At 50.1% G+C, this 19476-nt stretch overlaps 1 protein-coding gene across 1 annotated transcript in view; it reads right to left on the reverse strand.

The window, feature by feature from the left end:
- SCARA5 (scavenger receptor class A member 5) overlaps positions 1–19476 on the reverse strand; it is a 145852-nt gene that overhangs the window by 56380 nt on the left and 69996 nt on the right. The window contains exon 4 of the mRNA XM_054022767.1: positions 13723–14397. Coding sequence (XP_053878742.1) covers positions 13723–14397 — 675 coding nt within the window. The remainder of the gene's footprint in view (positions 1–13722; positions 14398–19476) is intronic.

Here is a 19476-nt window from a genome sequence, read left to right on the forward strand (position 1 = left end):
TTTCTGGTCTGTATTTGGGAAAAAGCTAGATGATATTTTCAGATCAAATTATGATATGCTTTTCATTCCAATAGCAACCCAGGAGAATGTTAAACAACAAGTACTAAAGCTCAATATTTTAAAATCAGCAGGTTCAGATAACTTGCATCCAAGAGTTTTAAAAGAGCTGGCCAAGGAGCTCTCCCAATCATTAGTACTGATTTTCAGTAAGTCTTGGAATACTGGGGAAGTTCCAGAAGACTGGAAGAAAGCTAAGGTTGTGCCATTATTTAAAAAGGGTCAATGGGACCAAGCGTATAATTATCGGCGTGCCAGCCTGACATCGATCCCGGGGTAAGATAATGGAGTGGCTGACATGGACTCAACTAATAAAGAATTAAAGGAGTGTAATATCATTAATGCCAATCAACATGGGTTTATGGAAAATAGATTGTATCAGACTAACTTGGTATCTTTTATTGATGAGATTGCAAAGTTGGTTGATAAAGGTAATAGTGATTTAATATACTTAGATTTCTGTAAGGCATTTGACTTGGTACCAGAAGACTTTTTGATTAAGAAATTAGAATGATATAAAATTAACAAGGTACATATTAAATGGATTAAAATCTGGCTAATTGATAGGTCTCAAAATGTAACTGTAAACGGGGAATCATCTTCGAGCAGGTGTGTTTCCAGTGGGGTCCTGCAGGTGTCAGTTCTTGGCCCAACGATATTTAACATTTTTATCACTGATCTAGGAGAAGACATAAAGTCATCACTGATCAAGTTTGCAGATGATACAAAGATGAGGGGAGGGATAAATAATGAAGAGGGCAGGTGACTCATTCAGAACGATCTGGATCTCTTGGTAAGTTGGGTACAAGCAAACAATATATGTTTTAGAATAGAAGCATAGAATCATAGACTATCAGGGTTGAAAGGGATCTCAGGAGGTATCTAGTCCAACCCCCTGCTCAAAGCAGGACCAACACCAACTAAATCATCCCAGCCAGGGCTTTGTCAAGCCTGACCTTAAAAACCTCAAAGGAAGGAGATCCCACCACCTCCCTAGGTAACCCATTCCAGTGCTTCACCACCCTCCTAGTGAAATAGTTTTTCCTAATATCCAACCTAAACCTCCCCCACTGAAACTTGAGACCATTACTCCTAGTTGTGTCATCCGCTACCACTGAGAACAGCCGAGCTCCATCCTCTTTGGAACCCCCCTTCAGGTAGTTGAAAGCAGCTATCAAATACCCCCTCACTCTTCTCTTCTATAGACTAAACAAGCCCAGTTCCCTCAACCTCTCCTCATAAGTCATGTGTCCCAGCACCCTGATCATTTTTGTTGCCCTCCGCTGGCCTCTCTCCAATTTGTCCACATTATGGCCAAATGTAAATGGATACAGCGAGGGGCAAAGAACGTAGGCCATACTTACAGGATGGGGGACTCTATCCTGGGAAATAGTAACTCTGAAAAGGACTTGGGGGGTCATGGGGGATAATCAGCTGAACATGGGTTCCCAGTGAGATGCTGTGACCAAAAAGGTTAATGGGAACCTTGAATTCATAAACAGGGGAATCTCGATTTGGGAGCTTATACTGCCATTGTATTTGGCATTGGTGTGACCACTGCTGGACTATTGTGTCCCCAATTCAAGGAGGATGGAAAAATGATTAAAGAACAGGAAAACCTGCCTTATTCTGAGAGACTCACGAAGCTCAGTCTGTTTCGCTTACCAAGAGAAGGTTAAGAGGTGACTTGATCAGTCTATAAATACCCATGGGGAATAGAAATTTGATAATGGGCTCTTCAGTCTAGTAGACTAGATGATCGCAATGGTCCCACCTGGCCTTAGAATCTATGAATCGGTCCAGGTCCATGCCTAGATCTCCCAGACACTGTAACAGTAATAATTAATAATAATAAGGTTGAAGAGGTTACTTTCAATAAGGTCAAAGTTCCTCATTTCGACTTTTTCATTTCAGCTTTTATCTGTTATCTGTTATGTTTTGCATGTCAAAACAAACCACCTCAACCTTACCAAATCCAAACGTTTTGATAATTTTCATCAAAAAAGTTGATGAAATTGAAATGTTCCTGTGACACATTTCAATCTTGTCAAACCAGCCATGGTGGGGTGAATGCCAGGAGGCACCCACCTTCCCAGGGGGCAGGACACGACTGAAACCACCCCAGGGCCTCCACCCCCAGACTATTCACTGGGTCGCAACAGCCCGTAAACATTTACAAATGGGTCCTGAGCCCAAAAAGGTTGAGAATCACTGAACTCGAGTATATATTTTTAAAAAGACGTGCAGTTTTGACATAAAAACTCCAGTGATGGAGAATCCAGCTCGTCCCTTGGTAATTTGCTGCAATGGTTAATTGTCCTCCCCTTTTTTATCCCTTATTTCTACCCTGAATTTATCTAGCTTCAGGTTTGAGCCATTGGGTCTCCGAGGGTGATGGCTGTTATCTATCAGCTCCGGCACGGTGCTCTTTTTGCAACTACCCAGTTCATTTGGCGTCACCTTTGGCCCCACGGCCACACCGCACCTGAACCCCTAACCCAAAGAAACTGATGGAGAATGTGCTTTCATTTCTAAACACCGCCTACTCTTCAGGCATCTTCCCCTCAGCCTGCAAGGATTTCACCCATTATACCCATCCCACAGCTCCCCAGCCCCCTGGGTCAGTCTTGTTCTCTCCATTTCGCAGTTGCGGAAACCGAGGCACAGAGGTTAAAGCGTCTTGCCCCAAGGTTGCAGAGTGAGCTGGCGGAAGAGCTGGGATTAAAAGGCATGGCTCTCGACGACCCAGCTCCATGGGCTAAACCATTCAATCTCTTTAAGGATCAGGCCAACTGCTGAGGTCCTTATTCATTTGTGGTCAGTCTTTATGCCGAGAGTCAGTCACCTGAGAAAAAGCTGAACAAAATCTGTGCAGGGCACTTAGGATTTGGCTCTAGCTGCTCAGAGAACAGGACACAGTCAGACTCTTTCTCTCAGGAATCGGGTTTCTTCCCTGGAGGCACATATGGCACAGGAAGGAGGGCAGCTGAGATTACACAGGTGTCGCTGAGACCAGAGTCAGGGCTAAGGCCCCTGCCTGAGTGGCCTGCATGCCAGGATATGATACAGTAGGTGAGGGCCCACAAGCAAGTGGGTGCTGCTCGTAAGGAGATGGTGGCAGTAGTGGGATTTGCAGAGAGGCAGACACGCAGGGAAGTTCAAAGCTGAGAATGGGAGGAGGCAGAGGGTTGCTAAAAAGGAGGAGCACAGGGATGAGCTGGGTGGGGGAGGCAGGAAAGGAAAAGAGCAAAGAAACAAGTGAGGCAGGAACTGTGTACGGTATTAAAGGGGAGGATGAAGGGAGGAGCTAAAGGGGAGGATGAAGGGTGGAGCTATGTCAGGTATTAAAGGGGAGGATGAAGAGTTTTTCAATGAGATGAAAAAACAGCAGCTCTGAAGGCAGGATCTTTGCTTGCTTGCTCTGTGGTTTGTCCAAGTTCTCAGAGAAGGGAGATTATGACAGCAGGTGCTCTGGAAGCTTCTCCATACACACAGCTCTGCCAATGCCCCTCAGTCCTGACCTGTAACCTTCCTTCCTCACCATAAATCCAGCTCTGCTGATGCCGCTCAGTCTCACCCACAGCCCCGCTCCTGCTATTCCTACTCTAGTTCTCTCAGGACAGCCCCTGAACATAGACTCGTCCCCATTGCTTTGGTTCGTGGGCGGTTTCACGCTCCAGTTCTGCTGCGCTAGCCCCGTGGTAACATGTCTGGGCTGCGAATCCCACGGGGGACCAGTCATTTGTTTAACCCAGGATCTCTTCACTGGATTTAAAATCAAAGCCAACCCTGAAAACGTTTCCGTTTGCTCTGGGGGCTCTTAGAAAAGTTCCTTTTCTGCGTTCACAGAGCCTGCACTGGGACTCAAATTTGACCTGCGTGTCCCTTTCCGGCCTTCAGTTAAAGTCTCTTCACTTCACAGGGGCCCCAAAAAACAGATCCGGAGCCAGGAAATACCTAGAGAGAAGGCTCCAAACCGTCCCACGGCTCAAGAGCTCTTACTCTTGCTCTCAGCTGGCTCCAGCGTGGCTGGATTCAAGGTCCCTCATGCAGCAACTGCTCCATAAAGTTCCACATGGCCTCGCATTACAGGCGCACGGGGAAATAACCTGAGCCAGGGCCCCGCCTGACTTCCCTTAAGCCGGAGAGACATGTGTGTGCTTTCCCCCAGGGCCATCGTAAAGCGGATCTGAGCTGCCCCTTTCACACCAAAACCTATAGCAGGTTCCCCCCCACATTCCATTTCCATCACTCCCCCCCCCTCAACTATCTAAGACTCAAGCTCTCCCAGCCGTGCCCCCACATTAGCGAGAACAGGGTGTAGGGGGGCAGGATGGTTTTGTTAAAGACAGTTTCCATGTGTTCAGAGCAACCAGCTTGTTTTCATTCCAGACCCTCCCCAGGGGCGACAATCAAACTAGCTTAATGATTTGAAATCTTAAGTGCCTCAGTAAATTACAGGTTTAAGATGGGGGCGGGGGAGGGCTTACTCATGAAAGCCAGCACCCCTCTGAAGCTGTCTGCCTGCAGTTGGCAAAGACCCCCCTCCTCCCCCCCCCACACAATGCTCCCCCACTCACGCAAAGGCAGGAGTTGGTCTTAAGACCATGCAGATGGTCATCTGTGGTGCCCCCATGCCCTCCTGACACTGCAAGAGGAAGACAGTGGAAAGGATGAGAGCAGACCAAGGGCCTTGGAGAGCGGGAGGGGACAGCTCCTAAAAATGCTGTAATGAGTCCTTGACCACTAGGCTGCCCACGAAGGAATCCCAGAAGGGAACTTTGGTTTATAGATTCATAGATTATAGGACTGGAAGGGACCTCGAGAGGTCATCGAGTCCAGTCCCCTGCCCGCATGGCAGGACCAAATACTGTCTAGACCATCCCTGATAGACATTTATCTAACCTACTCTTAAATATCTCCAGAGACGGAGATTCCACAACCTCCCTAGGCAATTTGTTCCAGTGTTTAACCACCCTGACAGTTAGGAACTTTTTCCTAATGTCCAACCTAGACCTCCCTTGCTGCAGTTTAAACCCATTGTTTCTGGTTCTATCCTTAGAGGCTAAGGTGAACAAGTTCTCTCCCTCCTCCTTATGACACCCTATTAGATACCTGAAAACTGCTATCATGTCCCCTCTCAGTCTTCTCTTTTCCAAACTAAACAAACCCAGTTCTTTCAGCCTTCCTTCATAGGTCATGTTCTCAAGACCTTTAATCATTCTTGTTGCTCTTCTTTGGACCCTTTCCAATTTCTCCACATCTTTTTTAAAATGCGGCGCCCAGAACTGGACACAATACTCCAGCTGAGGCCTAACCAGAGCAGAGTAGAGCGGAAGAAGGACTTCTCGTGTCTTGCTCACAACACACCTGTTAATGCATCCCAGAATCATGTTTGCTTTTTTTGCAACAGCATCACACTGTTGACTCATATTTAGCTTGTGGTCCACTATAACCCCTAGATCCCTTTCTGCCGTACTCCTTCCTAGACAGTCTTTTCCCATTCTGTATGTGTGAAATTGATTTTTCCTTCCTAAGTGGAGCACTTTGCATTTGTCTTTGTTAAACTTCATCCTGTTTACCTCAGCCCATTTCTCCAATTTGTCCAGATCATTTTGAATTATGACCCTGTCCTCCAAAGTAGTTGCAATCCCTCCCAGTTTGGTATCATCCGCAAACTTAATAAGCGTACTTTCTATGCCAATATCTAAGTCGTTGATGAAGATATTGAACAGAGCCGGTCCCAAAACAGACCCCTGCGGAACCCCACTCGTTACGCCTTTCCAGCAGGATTGGGAACCATTAATAACAACTCTCTGAGTACGGTTATCCAGCCAGTTATGCACCCACCTTATAGTAGCCCCATCTAATTTGTATTTGCCTAGTTTATCGATAAGAATATCATGCGAGACTCTTACCAAATGCCTTACTAAAGTCTAGGTATACCACATCCACCGCTTCACCCTTATCCACAAGGCTCGTTATCCTATCAAAGAAAGCTATCAGATTGGTTTGACATGATTTGCAAGAAGCAAGCAGCAGGGATCGAACTCAGAGCCTCCTGCTTCAAAAGCTACCTGAACTAAAGGAAAATCTTCTATTAGCTGCCAGCAGTACAGGATCTATGACACAGGATTGGGAAGTTCTGACTCCCATCCAGTAGAGGGTGCACACACATACACACCTGCCAGTTCACTGCTGTGTGTATGACCAGCACTACTATTGGCAAGGGGAAGCAGCGTAAAGGGGAAGGCGGGACAGGTAAAGAGGAGAAAGAGTTTCAGGCTGATATCGTCTGCAGCGTCTAGGTGTAAGTATTTGCCCAGTAAAGTAAAGGTATAAACGAAAACAGTCATAGCCTCAAAGCCTGTAAGATAATAGCTTAGCCAAAGTTGAAGCATAAGGCCCAATAAAGCTGGAGCAGATGTTTTCGCCCAAGTAGCTGACCGGGAGTAGCTCTCGGATATCACAAGACGGAAAGCTGTCATAAACAAGTCTGACAAAACTCCTGGCAGGTAACCGCAAAACACCAGCTAATGCTCGTATGGGATATTTTAGGATAGGGACATGCACAGATGTTCAACCGCAAGGATGCTATGGTAACCAACTGCCGTCTAGGCCAATGAGCCTGCAGGAAACGATATACTAGCCTATAAGGAGAAGACACACTGCATTATTAGGGTGAGGCAGTTTAGATATGGACCACGGATGCCAAACATCCTTACGAATACTCATGGTGGCCACAGAGCCCTGTGATAGAGTTATCCATGGCTCAACCCATTGGGCTCTTCCTGGCACATAAGAGATAGAACCATGCACAGATCATCTGTCCCAGCCCTTTGAAGTCTCCGCGAGAGATGGTGTGAGTACATGGACACTCGGAGCGTTCTGTAATATCGCTATCTTCTGTGCTGGGTTGGATTGTTTGTGCATTTGCTAACTGTGCTCATACAAAGGCAGAGCGCCTTGCCTAAGTGTGACCGTCTCTGGCGTGCACATCGGGTTTCTCTTCATAACTCGAATACCTCCGGCTCTGATCACGAAGCAGGACCCCACCAAACGACAGAGTGCTCACTGGCATTTCTAATTGATCAATATAACTAATACACAATCAACAGATCAGACAACACGTCCACCCCAAGATGACGAGTGCTTTTGGGCCAGACGTCAGAAGAAGTTTTACATGTAAACTAGACAGGAATCTCGGTCTCCCATTAAACGCTATTTGTCACCAGAAATCGGGGGTGGGGATTCATAGAGTCCTAGAAATGTCGGGCTAGAAGGGACCTCGAGAGAGGTCATCAAGTCCAGCCTCCCTGCGCCGAGGCAGAACCAAGTAAACCTGACAGGTATTTGTCCCACCTGTTCCCAAAAACCTCCCATGATGGGGATTCCACAACCTCCCATGTTTAACATACAATAATACTTGAACCCAGGGCCACTTGAGAGACAAGGCTAACCCCAATAACTCTCCGGTATTGGAGAGCCAAAGTCCCACATGGTGCTAATGGGGGCTATACCTAGACAGGATAACAGAGCATGCGGCATGCCAGGAGGAAGGGGGATTGGCAGAACTGTGTGTGGGGAGCCCCGGCCTGGACTAGCAGGTGGGACCCTGCACATCATGGTTGGGTTGCACTGGCCAAGCTGAAGCGGGGCAGACCAGTGGGGATGCAGATCAGGATTGAGGTGCATTGGCGGAGCTGGGAAGAGGGGAGGGTGATGGACTGGTACAGCTGTGGGGGCTGTAGCCTGTACTAATGGAAGAAAACACCAAGCCAAATTCATCCCTTGTTTAATTAGACTGACTTCAATGGAGCTACACAAGGGATGGATTTGACCTGAAGTTTGTACGATGATTATTGATCGTTTCTATTGCGGTAGCACCTAGGAACCGTAACCAGGGCCCCAGAGTGTTCAAAGCAGGAAGGATTTGGTCTTTGGTGTTCACAGAGCCATAGAGTCACAGATTTTGAAGGGCAGACGTTGGATTTGTCTCGTGCATGATCAGTTCATTTACAGCACAGTCCCACTCAGCTGCCTGTCAGAACCCTTGCTGGATGTGGGTGGATTTAAAATATACAAGGGCCTTTGTATGAACACGTTCTATGGGGGGAGAATCCGGTCACCCACACACTAAAAAATCCTCACAGAGGTTTCAAACAGCTGTGCAGTTAGGACCATGATGCTGTCTTGTTCTCCTAACAGCCTGGAAATGCCAGAGCCCCGGGCAGCCTCTGCTCTATATGGAGTGCAAGGCACCACCTAAGCAGGAGGGCTCCCTCCTCCCCCTTCCCCAGCTGGGAACATTGGCTGCATTGGGCGGGAGAAAGCCCTTTTGGAAGGCGGCTCGGCCAAGCAGGGCGCCGGAATCGTAAATTACCTGATTCGCAGCACGCTGGTGACGACAGCGAGGGGGGAAGGGAGAGCGCGGGAGAGATGGAGATCCAAAAAGAGAGGGAGTGGAGGACGAGACTGCCAAGAACTTGTCAGCACGGCGGAAGTCAACCCAGAGGTTGGCCCATCCGGAGAGTGTTTGCTGAGCTTGTATTCATCACAGGAAGACACCTCGTGTGTGAGGCTCCATCCTGCCCTCAGCCACCACCAATCCCTCAGGCAGGGGGGCAGACGCCAAACCTAGAGAGGTCTGCAGTGGTGCTGGAGGGGCAGGTGCACAGCCTTATGTCTACACAGCACACCCGGGTTCTGACCCATGTTTAAGCCCAAATCCACCACACACCGTCCACCACGTCCATCCACACACAAAGCCCACTGACATGTGCCTGCCTCCTCTCAGAACACCGGTTACCTGGCTCACCGGGGTACCAGCCCCTGGCCCACTGTAGCCCAGGCCCAAGCCGGCCCATTTTGCAGCTAGCAGAAGCCAGCGTTATGAGGCTTGTGCTTGGATAATTGGTCGATGCTATCCCCCGATCCTCTGGCCCTTCTGTCTCCCAGCTCTCCGAGGGGACTGTACTCGATGACCAGCCCTAGAATCTATGAATCTGCCTCCCATGAACCGAAAGCGACCTCCGGGTTCAAATTCAGACGCTGTGCATTTAACCCTTCATTTCCATGCAGGCTGCTTGATTTTACACACACATAAACCTAGCTTGATGCAAACCTGCGAAGACGCCCTCCAACCCATTTGCTGCTCGCCAGCCAGCCAGCCGGCCAGCCATGCCTCGGGGGGGGGAGGGATAGCTCAGTGGTTTGAGCATTGGCCTGAGTTCAATCCTTGAAGGAGCCACTTAGGGATCTCGAGCAAAAATCTGTCTGGGGATTGGTCCTGCTTTGAGCAGGGGGTTGGACTAGATATCTCCTGAGGTCCCTTCCAACCCTGATGTCCTATGAACACACCTGGGTCTAGGGGCACGGCGTGATTATTTTCAGGAGGCCTTTGTCTTTCAGTGACACAGAGCCTCACCTTCCAGGGCATAGTACGGTCCCGGGCTGAGTTCACTGGGAAATCTTGTGCTGTTGGCCAGCTAAAATCTGCCAGGAAATGCCTCCTCGGGCTGTCTGGGGGAACTGAACCCAGGGCACGTGGAGCCAAAAGCATGAACCTTTAACACTCCAGGGCCACTAACTCACAAGCCTCTTACAAGCTCCAGCCATTAGAGTGGGACAAAGGCCCACACTGTACCAGCATGGGTTCTACATCAGTATTTAAAGGCGACCTGCAAAGAGTTTATTTAAAATAAGGCTTGAGTCATTTTTGCTGCTTTTTTTTTTTGGATGAAAAGAGAAGGCCTGGAGGGTGCATTTTAATGAGAGAGTTTCATTTCGACACGTCCTTTGACCTTAGGACCATCGATCTGGTCTTCCCCAGCATGGATGCTGCAATCTGTAACACTGAATTCAGTGTTTTCCAAAGAGTGGGACACAAGATGAACTAGCGTTGTGAATAAAGCCTTGAAAACGTGACCTGAGTGAAGCTGATGTAGAGACGCCTGCCTGAGTCTGCAGAGAGCCTGAGACAATAGCTCTGCCTGCTCACTCGGCTGCCAATGCTGATACTTTAAACGTCAGCATTGTTAACCATTTTACAGCTCATCAAGGTAAGGAAGAAAGGCGAGGAAGAATCAGATTAAGGAGACCTACATGATCTACTGTGACAGCTCATTTCGAGTGGGCCTTTGACACCTCCTAGTGCAGCTGGTTGCATTTTCTGGAAGCCTGAGCTCAGCTTTCAAAAGTCGGGGAAACACTGGCTTAACTGGAGGGACACAGGGTGTGGAACCTTTAGCAATGACTTCCTTTCTCCAGCACGACACAACTGGTCACTGGAGTGAAATCGGTGTCATGGAAAAGAATGTCCCCCCAAACAGAGAGCTTTAAATGGTGTAACTATAAAACCCCTGGCTTCCTCTCTCAGCTGCTCAACTTCCTCTCTTCAGTTCCAGCCACTCAAACTACAGTTCATGGCACAGGGCACCCATGCCCAAGGGAAACACTCCACATGCCCAGGCTCTCTGAATCTGCTCTCTACGGCCAGGCCCTCAGATGCCACCAAATGTGATCTGAGGAGAGAGTCCGGGATATGCACCTTAACACACTCAAAACCGCCTTCACCAAACAAGGTCACTTCATCAGAGAAGGAGATTGAATCATGGAACAAGCCATCCAAATACCGCAAGAGAACCTGCTTCAACACAGAACTAAAACCCACTCTGAGCACACACCCCTAGTTGTCACCAACCACCCCATAAAGGAACCCATATGGGATATCATCAAACAATGACAACCCATCGTGAAAGGGGGCTTGAGCACATGACTTATGAGGAGAGGCTGAGGGAACTGGGATTGTTTAGTCTGCAGAAGAGAAGAAAGAGGGGGGATTTGATAGCTGCTTTCAAGTACCTGAAAGAGGATGGATCTAGACTGTTCTCAGTGGTACCAGATGACAGAACCAGGAGTAATGGCCTCAAGTTGCAGCATGGGAGGTTTAGGTTGGATATTAGGAAACACTATTTCACTAGGAGGGTGGTGAAGCACTGGAATGGGTTACCTAGGGAGGTGGTGAAATCTCCTTCCTTAGAGGTTTTTAAGGTCAGCCTTGATAAAGCCCTGGCTGGGATGATTTAGTTGGGGTTGGTCCTGCTTTGAGCAGGGGGTTGGACTAGATGACCTCCTGAGGTCCCTTCCAACCCTGATATCCTATGATTCTATGAAATCCTTCCTGAACCCCCTCTTCTGGCCTTTACACAACCCCTCAATCTCTCCAAGCTCATTATCAGAAGCAAGCTCCGCCCAAACCAGGACACACCAACTCAAAGCAGCACCAGACCCTGCAAGAACAACAGATGCAAAACCTGCAGACATATCTCCACCACTACAATGATCAACACCGAACACACCTTTTAAGATCCATGGGTCCTACCCATGTCTGTGACTACATGTGGGGTACCTCACCCAGTGCACTAAATGCCCCAATAACAACTATGTGGGTGAAAAGAGACAGTTGCTACATTCGCAAATGAACTCGCACCGGAAAACGATAAAAGATGAAAACACCCTGTCGTCTGGGGTGAACACTTTTCACAAAGCGATCACTTCATAGCTGACCTCTCAGTCCTCAGCCTCATAGGAAACTTGCACAACACCTTCAAAAGACCAGCACGGGAACTTAAATTCATAACTTTGCTAGACACTACAAATCATGGGCTGAATAGACACTGGATTTATGGCTTATTACAATAATCTATAACCCACTTAACAACCCCCCAGCCTTCCCCCTCCCCATTTTACCCTATGACTGGAGATGTACTAATAGGCAACTTCACCTTGAATAGTCCTTTGACATATGTGCTAACTACTTTTGCTAAACAACCTGTTCCATCTTGTATTTAGCTGTGACACTCTGGTTACCTGTCCCAGACCTTCAGAAGAGCTCTGTGTAAGCTCGAAAGCTTGTCTCTTACCAACAGAAGTTGGTCCAATAAAAGATATTGCCTCCCCCACCTGCTCTCGCTAGTGTCCTGGGACTGACACGGCTACAACAATACTGTATACACGCTCTCGACCGACATGTCCGTGCCACAGACCAGGCTGTCTCTCTGCTTCCCTGCAATAAGCTGAGCGTGAGCCGCTAAACCCAGAGGGGTGGTTAAAGCCATCCCAAACCACACGTTATGGTTCAAACCAAGCCACAAGCAAGCCGGCCGGAAGGGACTGCCACCTCCCAGACTCAAACCTACCCTACAGGACACAAGTTTCCATCTTCAGTGCTGACTGGAAACTGCAGCCGGTGGCACCAGAGCCACCCCCACAGATGTCTGCTGTAGGCCCTGCGCCCAGGTTGCAGGAAGGTGAAAGCCGGCTGCCCCTCCCTGAGGCAGAACAGCCCAGGGACAGCAAGGACGTGGCAGGAAGGTCAGAAGAATGGGCTAGGGGGTAGGGCTGGAAGGCCAGAGACACCGGACAGGGGCTCCAGAGACTGGGGCTTCTTCCCGTGTTCAGCTCCATTCTTGTGACCGTGGACAAGTCCCGAAATCGACGTCGCTGCCTCCTGAGGGCCCTTAGGGACAACGAGGTTCTCAGACACTACAGTGCTTGAAGCCATTTAAGTGCCTTGACAGGTGGCCCCGTGGATTGTCAGCAATGTTCCCCTTTGCCCGGCCGGGGGCACAAACAGGCTGACGTTGGCAGAGTAGCTGCAGCAGCAGTTGAAGCAGGGGCTGCTGCACTGGGCGGGAGCGGGGAAAGACGCCCTGCGCTAGGACCTCCGAGGTGCCTCCTCTCCCTCTCCAGCGAGGGCCAGGTCTACACTCAGAAGGTCAGTAGGCCCAGCTCCGTCACTCGGGGTGTATGTGTCTTTAATCCACACCCCTCAGCGACATAGTTAAGGTGATCTAACCCCTGGTGTAGATAGCACTAGGTCGACAGAAGAATGTTTCTGTCAGCCTGGCTACCGCCACTCAGCAGGGGGGGTGAATGGGAGAACCCCTCCCCTAGCGCTGCAGCTACACTGCTGAAGCATTTCAAGCACGAACAAGCCCTAAGCCACCACGGAGAGGAGCCAGCAGAGACTGAAGCCGGCAGAAGGAGCTCAAGCGGGGATCTAAGGACACTTAACTCTGACCGGACATTCTCCGCCCTGCCAACCTGCTCCCTCACCTTCACTTCAGCCTCACCCCACACCTGCTCCTCTCCCCTGCCCTGTTCCCCTCCTCCCTTCCCTGGCCTTTCTGTTTCGCTAACTTCCCCTCCAAACTACATCCACCCCCGCCCCGCAAAAATGATAGCGCTAACATGCCATTGGAGGTCACCACATTGAGCGCTTGGCTTCTGTGTTCCATCACTTTCCCCACCCTGTGGCCAATCTATGTAGGGCAGGGACCGTCTACTATTCCCTATCTGTACAGCTCCTAGCACACTGGGACCTCGAGCTCAGGCAGTCCTGAGGCACTACATTCATAAACATGATTAATACGCTTTCGGCTTGCAGCACTGCTAAGAGAACCTCGTACCCCTGTCCTTAGCTAGCCAGGCAGTTGCGGGGGAAACTTCCACCTGTTGAGGTAAAGGAGTAAATCCATCAGCTGGCAGTGGTAGTAGGTTGTTATCTCCCTGCAGTGCTGTACAGTCAATGGCGCATGTGATGTGATGGGTTCACATAGCCCCATCGGCCTCGGAAAAGGAGAGCCAGCTGAGAGCCCTTACCCCGTATCACGGAGATGTTCCGCAAGGCGATGGAGTGCTCCCAGTCCTTCAGCCTCAGGTCCTCAGTCACATTGTTCAGGATGGCCAGCTCATGCTTCAGCTGCTGCTCCATGGCGATATGGATCCGCCTCATCTGCCGGGCGTCCTCCGTGGCGTTGCTGATCAGCACCTGCAGGTCCTGGATCCGGGTGTGGTGGATGCCCACGTCGTAGGAGAAGGTCCTGTTGATGGTGCCCACGGCCCCGCCCACCTCGGTTAGCTGGTCGCTCAGGCTCTCCACCTGGGCGGCCAGGTGCGTCAGGAGGCTGTCATGGTGCTCCAGCAGCAGCCGGCTGCTGTTGCCCTCCACCGAGAGCCTGTAGGTCTCCAGCTGGGCCATGTCGCTCTGATGGTTCAAGCTGTCTCTCAGGCTGGCCACGGCCTTGTCCGTTTGGCTCACCTGGGTCTGCAGGTTCCAGAGGAACCCCTCCAGCTTCTGCAGGGAGCCCGTCATCAGGAAGAGGGAGTCTGAGTGATTCTGCAGGAGATCCTGGAGCCGCCAGATGTGGTCCAGGATGTCCCTTTTGAGCGGCAGTTGCAGCAGTTTGAACTGCATGTCCCTGATGCTCTCGTTCAGGCGGTTCACGTTCCCCGTCAGCGCCTTCAGGTCCTCGGGGGAGCTCTGCGGCCTGGAGACTGCAGGAGAAAGAGAGGAAACAGGTGTCAGACGTGCACGGGGAGTTGGGAGGGGGCAGGCCGCTAGCCGCTGGTAATGGCAGATCCGATCCCCAAGGAACACTCTTCATACTTCCCTCCCCGCCTGACAGCTGCCACTATGCAATATGTCTGCACGGCCCAAAACTGATAGCGCCACCTGCAGTTGCAAATAGGGACCTGAATATGGCTCTTATTCATTTGCCTATTCCCAAATTCTGGCCCCAAGCTCTAGGAGTGTGGAGGGGACCATCTGCCTAGACCTACACCCGTCCCTTCTGAGCCCTTATCGGCCACTGTCCCTTTTTCCTAGACCCCGCAGGGGTGGGGATCTGTGTGGGACTGGGTAGGAAATGCACATGGTCTCCTTCAGCCACATGGAGCTTGCCTGGCGTGACGTTATTGACAGAATCTGTAACCGTAAAGATCACTGGTGCAACCACTGTTATATATTTGCAGCAGATATTGTACAAAGGTTGTTTTGTGAGGTGTCTATGGGAAGATTATGATGTGCCGGTTATGTTTATGCTGTCTATATGTGTGTATCATTTTTGTAGGTGAAGTTATGAATATTGGCTTTTTACTGTCTGTATTTCAAACTTATGCTGTGCTTCTGGGTGAGTTGGTGTCAGCTCTGCCTGGCCTGCTTGATGGTCCATTAAGGACCATCTGCTATACAAATGACCCATTGAGAGAAGGCACATACACCCTGCAACTCAGCAAAATGACTTGGCCATGTGACTCCAGACTCCATTTTGCTGTAATTTTCCACAGTAAGAACAAAGAGGCATTCTTACACCTGGAAAAGACTATAAAAGGCTGATGCCTCATCTCCATTTTGTCTTCAATCCTGCTTCTTACCTCTGGAGGGACTTTGCTACAAATGGAAGTTCTACACAAAGAACTGATGACCCATCCCAGCTGGGGATGTATTCCAGAGACTTGATTTGAACCTGCAGTTTATTCTACCACTGCTACAAGCCTGAATCAAGAACTTTGCCATTACTGTATGTAATTGATTCCATTTAACCAATTCTTGCTCTCATCTCTATCTTTTTCCTTTTATGAATAAACCTTTAGATTTTAGATTCTAAAGGATTGGCAGCAGCGTGATTTGTGGGTAAGAGCTGATTTGCAGATTGACCTGGGTCTGGGGCTTGGTCCTTTGGGATCGAGAGAACCTTTTTTCATAACCATTTGTCCCCATAACAAGTGGCACTGGTGGTGATACTGGGAAACTGGAGTGTCTAAGGGAATTGCTTGTGTGACTTGTGGTTAGCCAGTGGGGTGAGACCGAAGTCCTCTCTGTCTGGTTGGTTTGGTTTGCCTTGGAGGTGGAAAAACCCCAGCCTTGGGCTGTAACTGCCCTGCTCTAAGCAATTTGTCCTGAATTGGCACTCTCAGTTGGGTCCCACCAGAACCAGCATCATTACACCTGGGAATACACTAAAGTCTGGCTAGTGACCCATACATTGCTTTATGTCTCAGCTGAGTGCCTTGAACATCCCTGGCTCTGGGGCAAGGTTCTGAGCCACATGGGTCTGGGAGTCAGCATTGCCAGAAAGCTGGGGAGGTGTTGTGGGGCAGCAGATTACAGCTTGGTCTGGATTTAGTTTTCCTACGTTTAACCTTCTGGCTGCTAAAAATGTCCATTTCCCGTCCCTAAACGGTGCTAAAAACTGCCCAGCTGGGCTTTTTATTTTTAGTCTGTAATTGTTGCACAGTCAGGTTTCCCGGCTGGCCAGGAACCGGGGCCCAGGATTGAGTTCTTTGCTCTCTAATTAACACCAGCAGCCTGGCTCCACCGGCTCCGGGAGTGGTTTGCAGCGCTTCCCGGGAGCTGTCAACCCGTCAAACGAGGAAGCAGAGATTAAAGGGCTGTCAAGGTTAACTAGACAACTCGGAATGTGAGGGTATAAATTAAACCCTTCCTGGGTTAATACTTGGCTTTCCCCTGGAGGCCTCTCACATGGCTGCATCTGTTGCATTGTCTGTGGTAGAAGACACGCTGGAGGGTAGGGATAAGGTCCAGAGAGCCCTAGACGGGTTGGGCCAAAAGAAATCTGATGAGGTTCAACAAGGACAAGTGCAGAGTTCTGCACTTAGGATGGAAGAATCCCAGGCACTGCTACAGGCTGGGGACTGACTGGCTAAGCAGCAATTCTGCAGAAAAGGACCTGGGGGTTACAGTGGACGAGAAGCTGGATATGAGTCAGAAGTGTGCCCTTGTTGCCAAGAAGGCTAACGGCATATTGGGCTGCATTAGTAGGAGCATTGCCAGCAGATCGAGGGATGTGATTATTCCCCTCTATTCAGCACTGGTGAGGCCACATCTGGAGTACTGTGTCCAGTTTTAGTCCCCCCACTACAGAAAGGATGTGGAAAAATTGGAGAGAGTCCAGTAGAGGGCAACAAAAATGATCAGGGGATTGGGGCACATGACTTACGAGGAGAGGCTGAGGGAACTGGGCTTGTTTAGTCTGTAGAAGAGAAGAGTGAGGGGGGATTTGATAGCAGCCTTCAACCACCTGAAGGAGGGTTTCAAAGAGGATGGAGCTCGGCTGTTCTCAGTGGTGAAAGATGACAGAACAAGGAGCAATGGTCTCAAGTTGCGGTGGGGGAGGTCTAGGTTGGATATTAGGAAACACTATTTCACTAGGAGGGTGGTGAAGCACTGGAATGGGTTACCTAGGGAGGTGGTGGAATCTCCATCCTTAGAGGTTTTTAAGGTCAGGCTTGACAAAGCCCTGGCTGGGATGATTTAGTTGGGAATTGGTCCTGCTTTGAGCAGGGGGTGGGACTAGATGACCTCCTGAGGTCTCTTCCAACCTTAATCTTCTATGATTCTATTATCTATAGGCAATGCCTTGGCCCTTTGGCGGATTTGCTCGCTTCACAGATGCACCCTGTGGGTCAGGATACAGTCCAGAGACTTTCCCCTCTGGTAGAAGCTATAGTCCAGGTCAATTCCTCCTGTGTTTGATCAGGAGTTGGGAGGTGTGGGGGGAACCCGGGCCTGCCCTCTACTCCAGATTCCAGCCCAGGGCCCTGTGGACTGCAGCTGTCTATAGTGCCTCCCGGTACAGTTGCACGACACCTACAACTCCCTAGGCTACTTCCCCATGGCCTCCTCCCAACACCTTCTTTGTCCTCACCACCGGACCTTCCTCCTGATGTCTGATAACGCTTGTACTTCTCCATCCTCCAGCAGTACGCCTACTCACTCTCAGCTTCTTGCACACCTCTTGCTCCCAGTTCCTCACACCCAGTTCCTCTCCTCTTGCTCCCCCTGGCTTGACTGGAGTGAGCCCTTTTATAGCATCAGAGGGGCCTTAATTAGAGTCAGGTGCTTCACTGCCTCACCTGACTCTTAGCAGGTTAATTGGAGTCAGGTGGTCTATTAGCCTGGAGCAGCCCCTGCTCTGGTCACTCAGGGAACAGAAAACTGCTTATCCAGTGGCCAGTATATCTCCCTTCTGCTACTCTGCTGTTCCCAACTGGTCTGGGTCTATCACAGTCTCTGACAGCTTTGCTTAAAAATAAATGGAAAACGTGTCCAATGGCTCAGGGGGGTTGGGATGTTAGAATGAGTCCCAGGGGAGATGGACTGGGGGGCAGAGTGCAGGCAGGGCCGGCTTTAGGCCGATTCCCCCCATTCCCCGGAATCGGGCCCCGCGCCTAAGAGGGCCCCGCGTCTTAGGCGCCTTTTTAATTATTTTTTTTTACTCACCCGGCAGCAGTCCGCCCCGGGGGTCTTCGGTGGCATTTCGGCGGCGGGGGGTCCTTTGGTGCCGCGGAAGACCCGGAGCGGAACCCCCGCCGCCGAAGTGCCGCTGAAGCCCCGGACCACTGCTGGGTATTCGAATTGGGCCCCGCAGTTCATAAAGCCGGCCCTGAGTGCAGGTGACACAGTCTATGGGGTCAGGAAGGAATTTTCCCCCAGGTCAGATTGGCAGAGTCCCTGGCGGAAAGTCGCCTTCCTCTGCAGCGTGGGGCACAGGTCGCTTGCCGGTTTGAATGGTTTAAAGGGTGGATTCTCTGTAACTCAGAGTCTTTAAATCAAGATTTGAGGATGTCAGCGACTCAGCCAGAGGTTGTGGGTCTAGTACAGGAGTGGGTGGGTGAGGTTCTGCGGCCTGCCATGTGCAGGAGGTCAGGCTAGATGATCCCGGTAGTCCCTTCCGGCTTTGAAGTCTATGAGTCCATGAACAGCGCCTGGGAACTGCAATTGACCACAGGCATGTGACTGCCACTTAAACAATGTGTATATACGCTAAGCAGGCACACGTGCCCACACGCACGCACACAGAGACACAGTGTTTGCCTGGTCGTTAGAGGCGCTGAACACCCAGGACTCCAGTGCAAGCCATCAGGAATGGCCGTGCTCTGCCCTTCTGAAAATCAGGCCCAAAGGAGCTCGGTTTTCAAAATTCTGTTTGGAAGTAGCAGGTGAAACAGTTAAGATCAAAGATTCCCCAAACCTGTGTTGAGAGATGGACCCATTGAGAAGGGAACGGGGACAACACCGTGCTGTGGATCCGGGCTCGGGATTTCATTCCCTTCACTCAAGTTCTATTTATTGTGCAGCCTGAGGTGTGAGGGATCAAAGCCAAACCCAACCACATAAAAAATCATCATCAGTTAAAATGTTATTAGGATTCACCTGGCCGAAAGCCACCGGATCTGGGAATCGCCTAGCAACTTACCCTCTTGTTTATAAAAAGGAGAAACAAAATGAGGACATTTGGTTCAAATTACAGAGTGGGGCCTGTATATACAGAGCGCACGCGCGCACACACACAGAGACACACACACGCACACACACATACACCGAGTGGGGCCTGTATATACAGAGTGCACGTGTGAACACACACACACACACACACACACACACAGAGTAGGGCCTGTATATACAGAGAGCACGTGCGCACACACACACAGACACACACACGCACACACACATACACAGAGTGGGGCCTGTATATACAGAGTGCATGTGTGTGCACACACACACACACACCCATACACACACACACAGAGTAGGGCCTGTATATACAGAGA

This window comes from Malaclemys terrapin, chromosome 3 (assembly GCF_027887155.1).
Source record: "Malaclemys terrapin pileata isolate rMalTer1 chromosome 3, rMalTer1.hap1, whole genome shotgun sequence".
NCBI lineage: Eukaryota > Metazoa > Chordata > Testudines > Emydidae > Malaclemys > Malaclemys terrapin.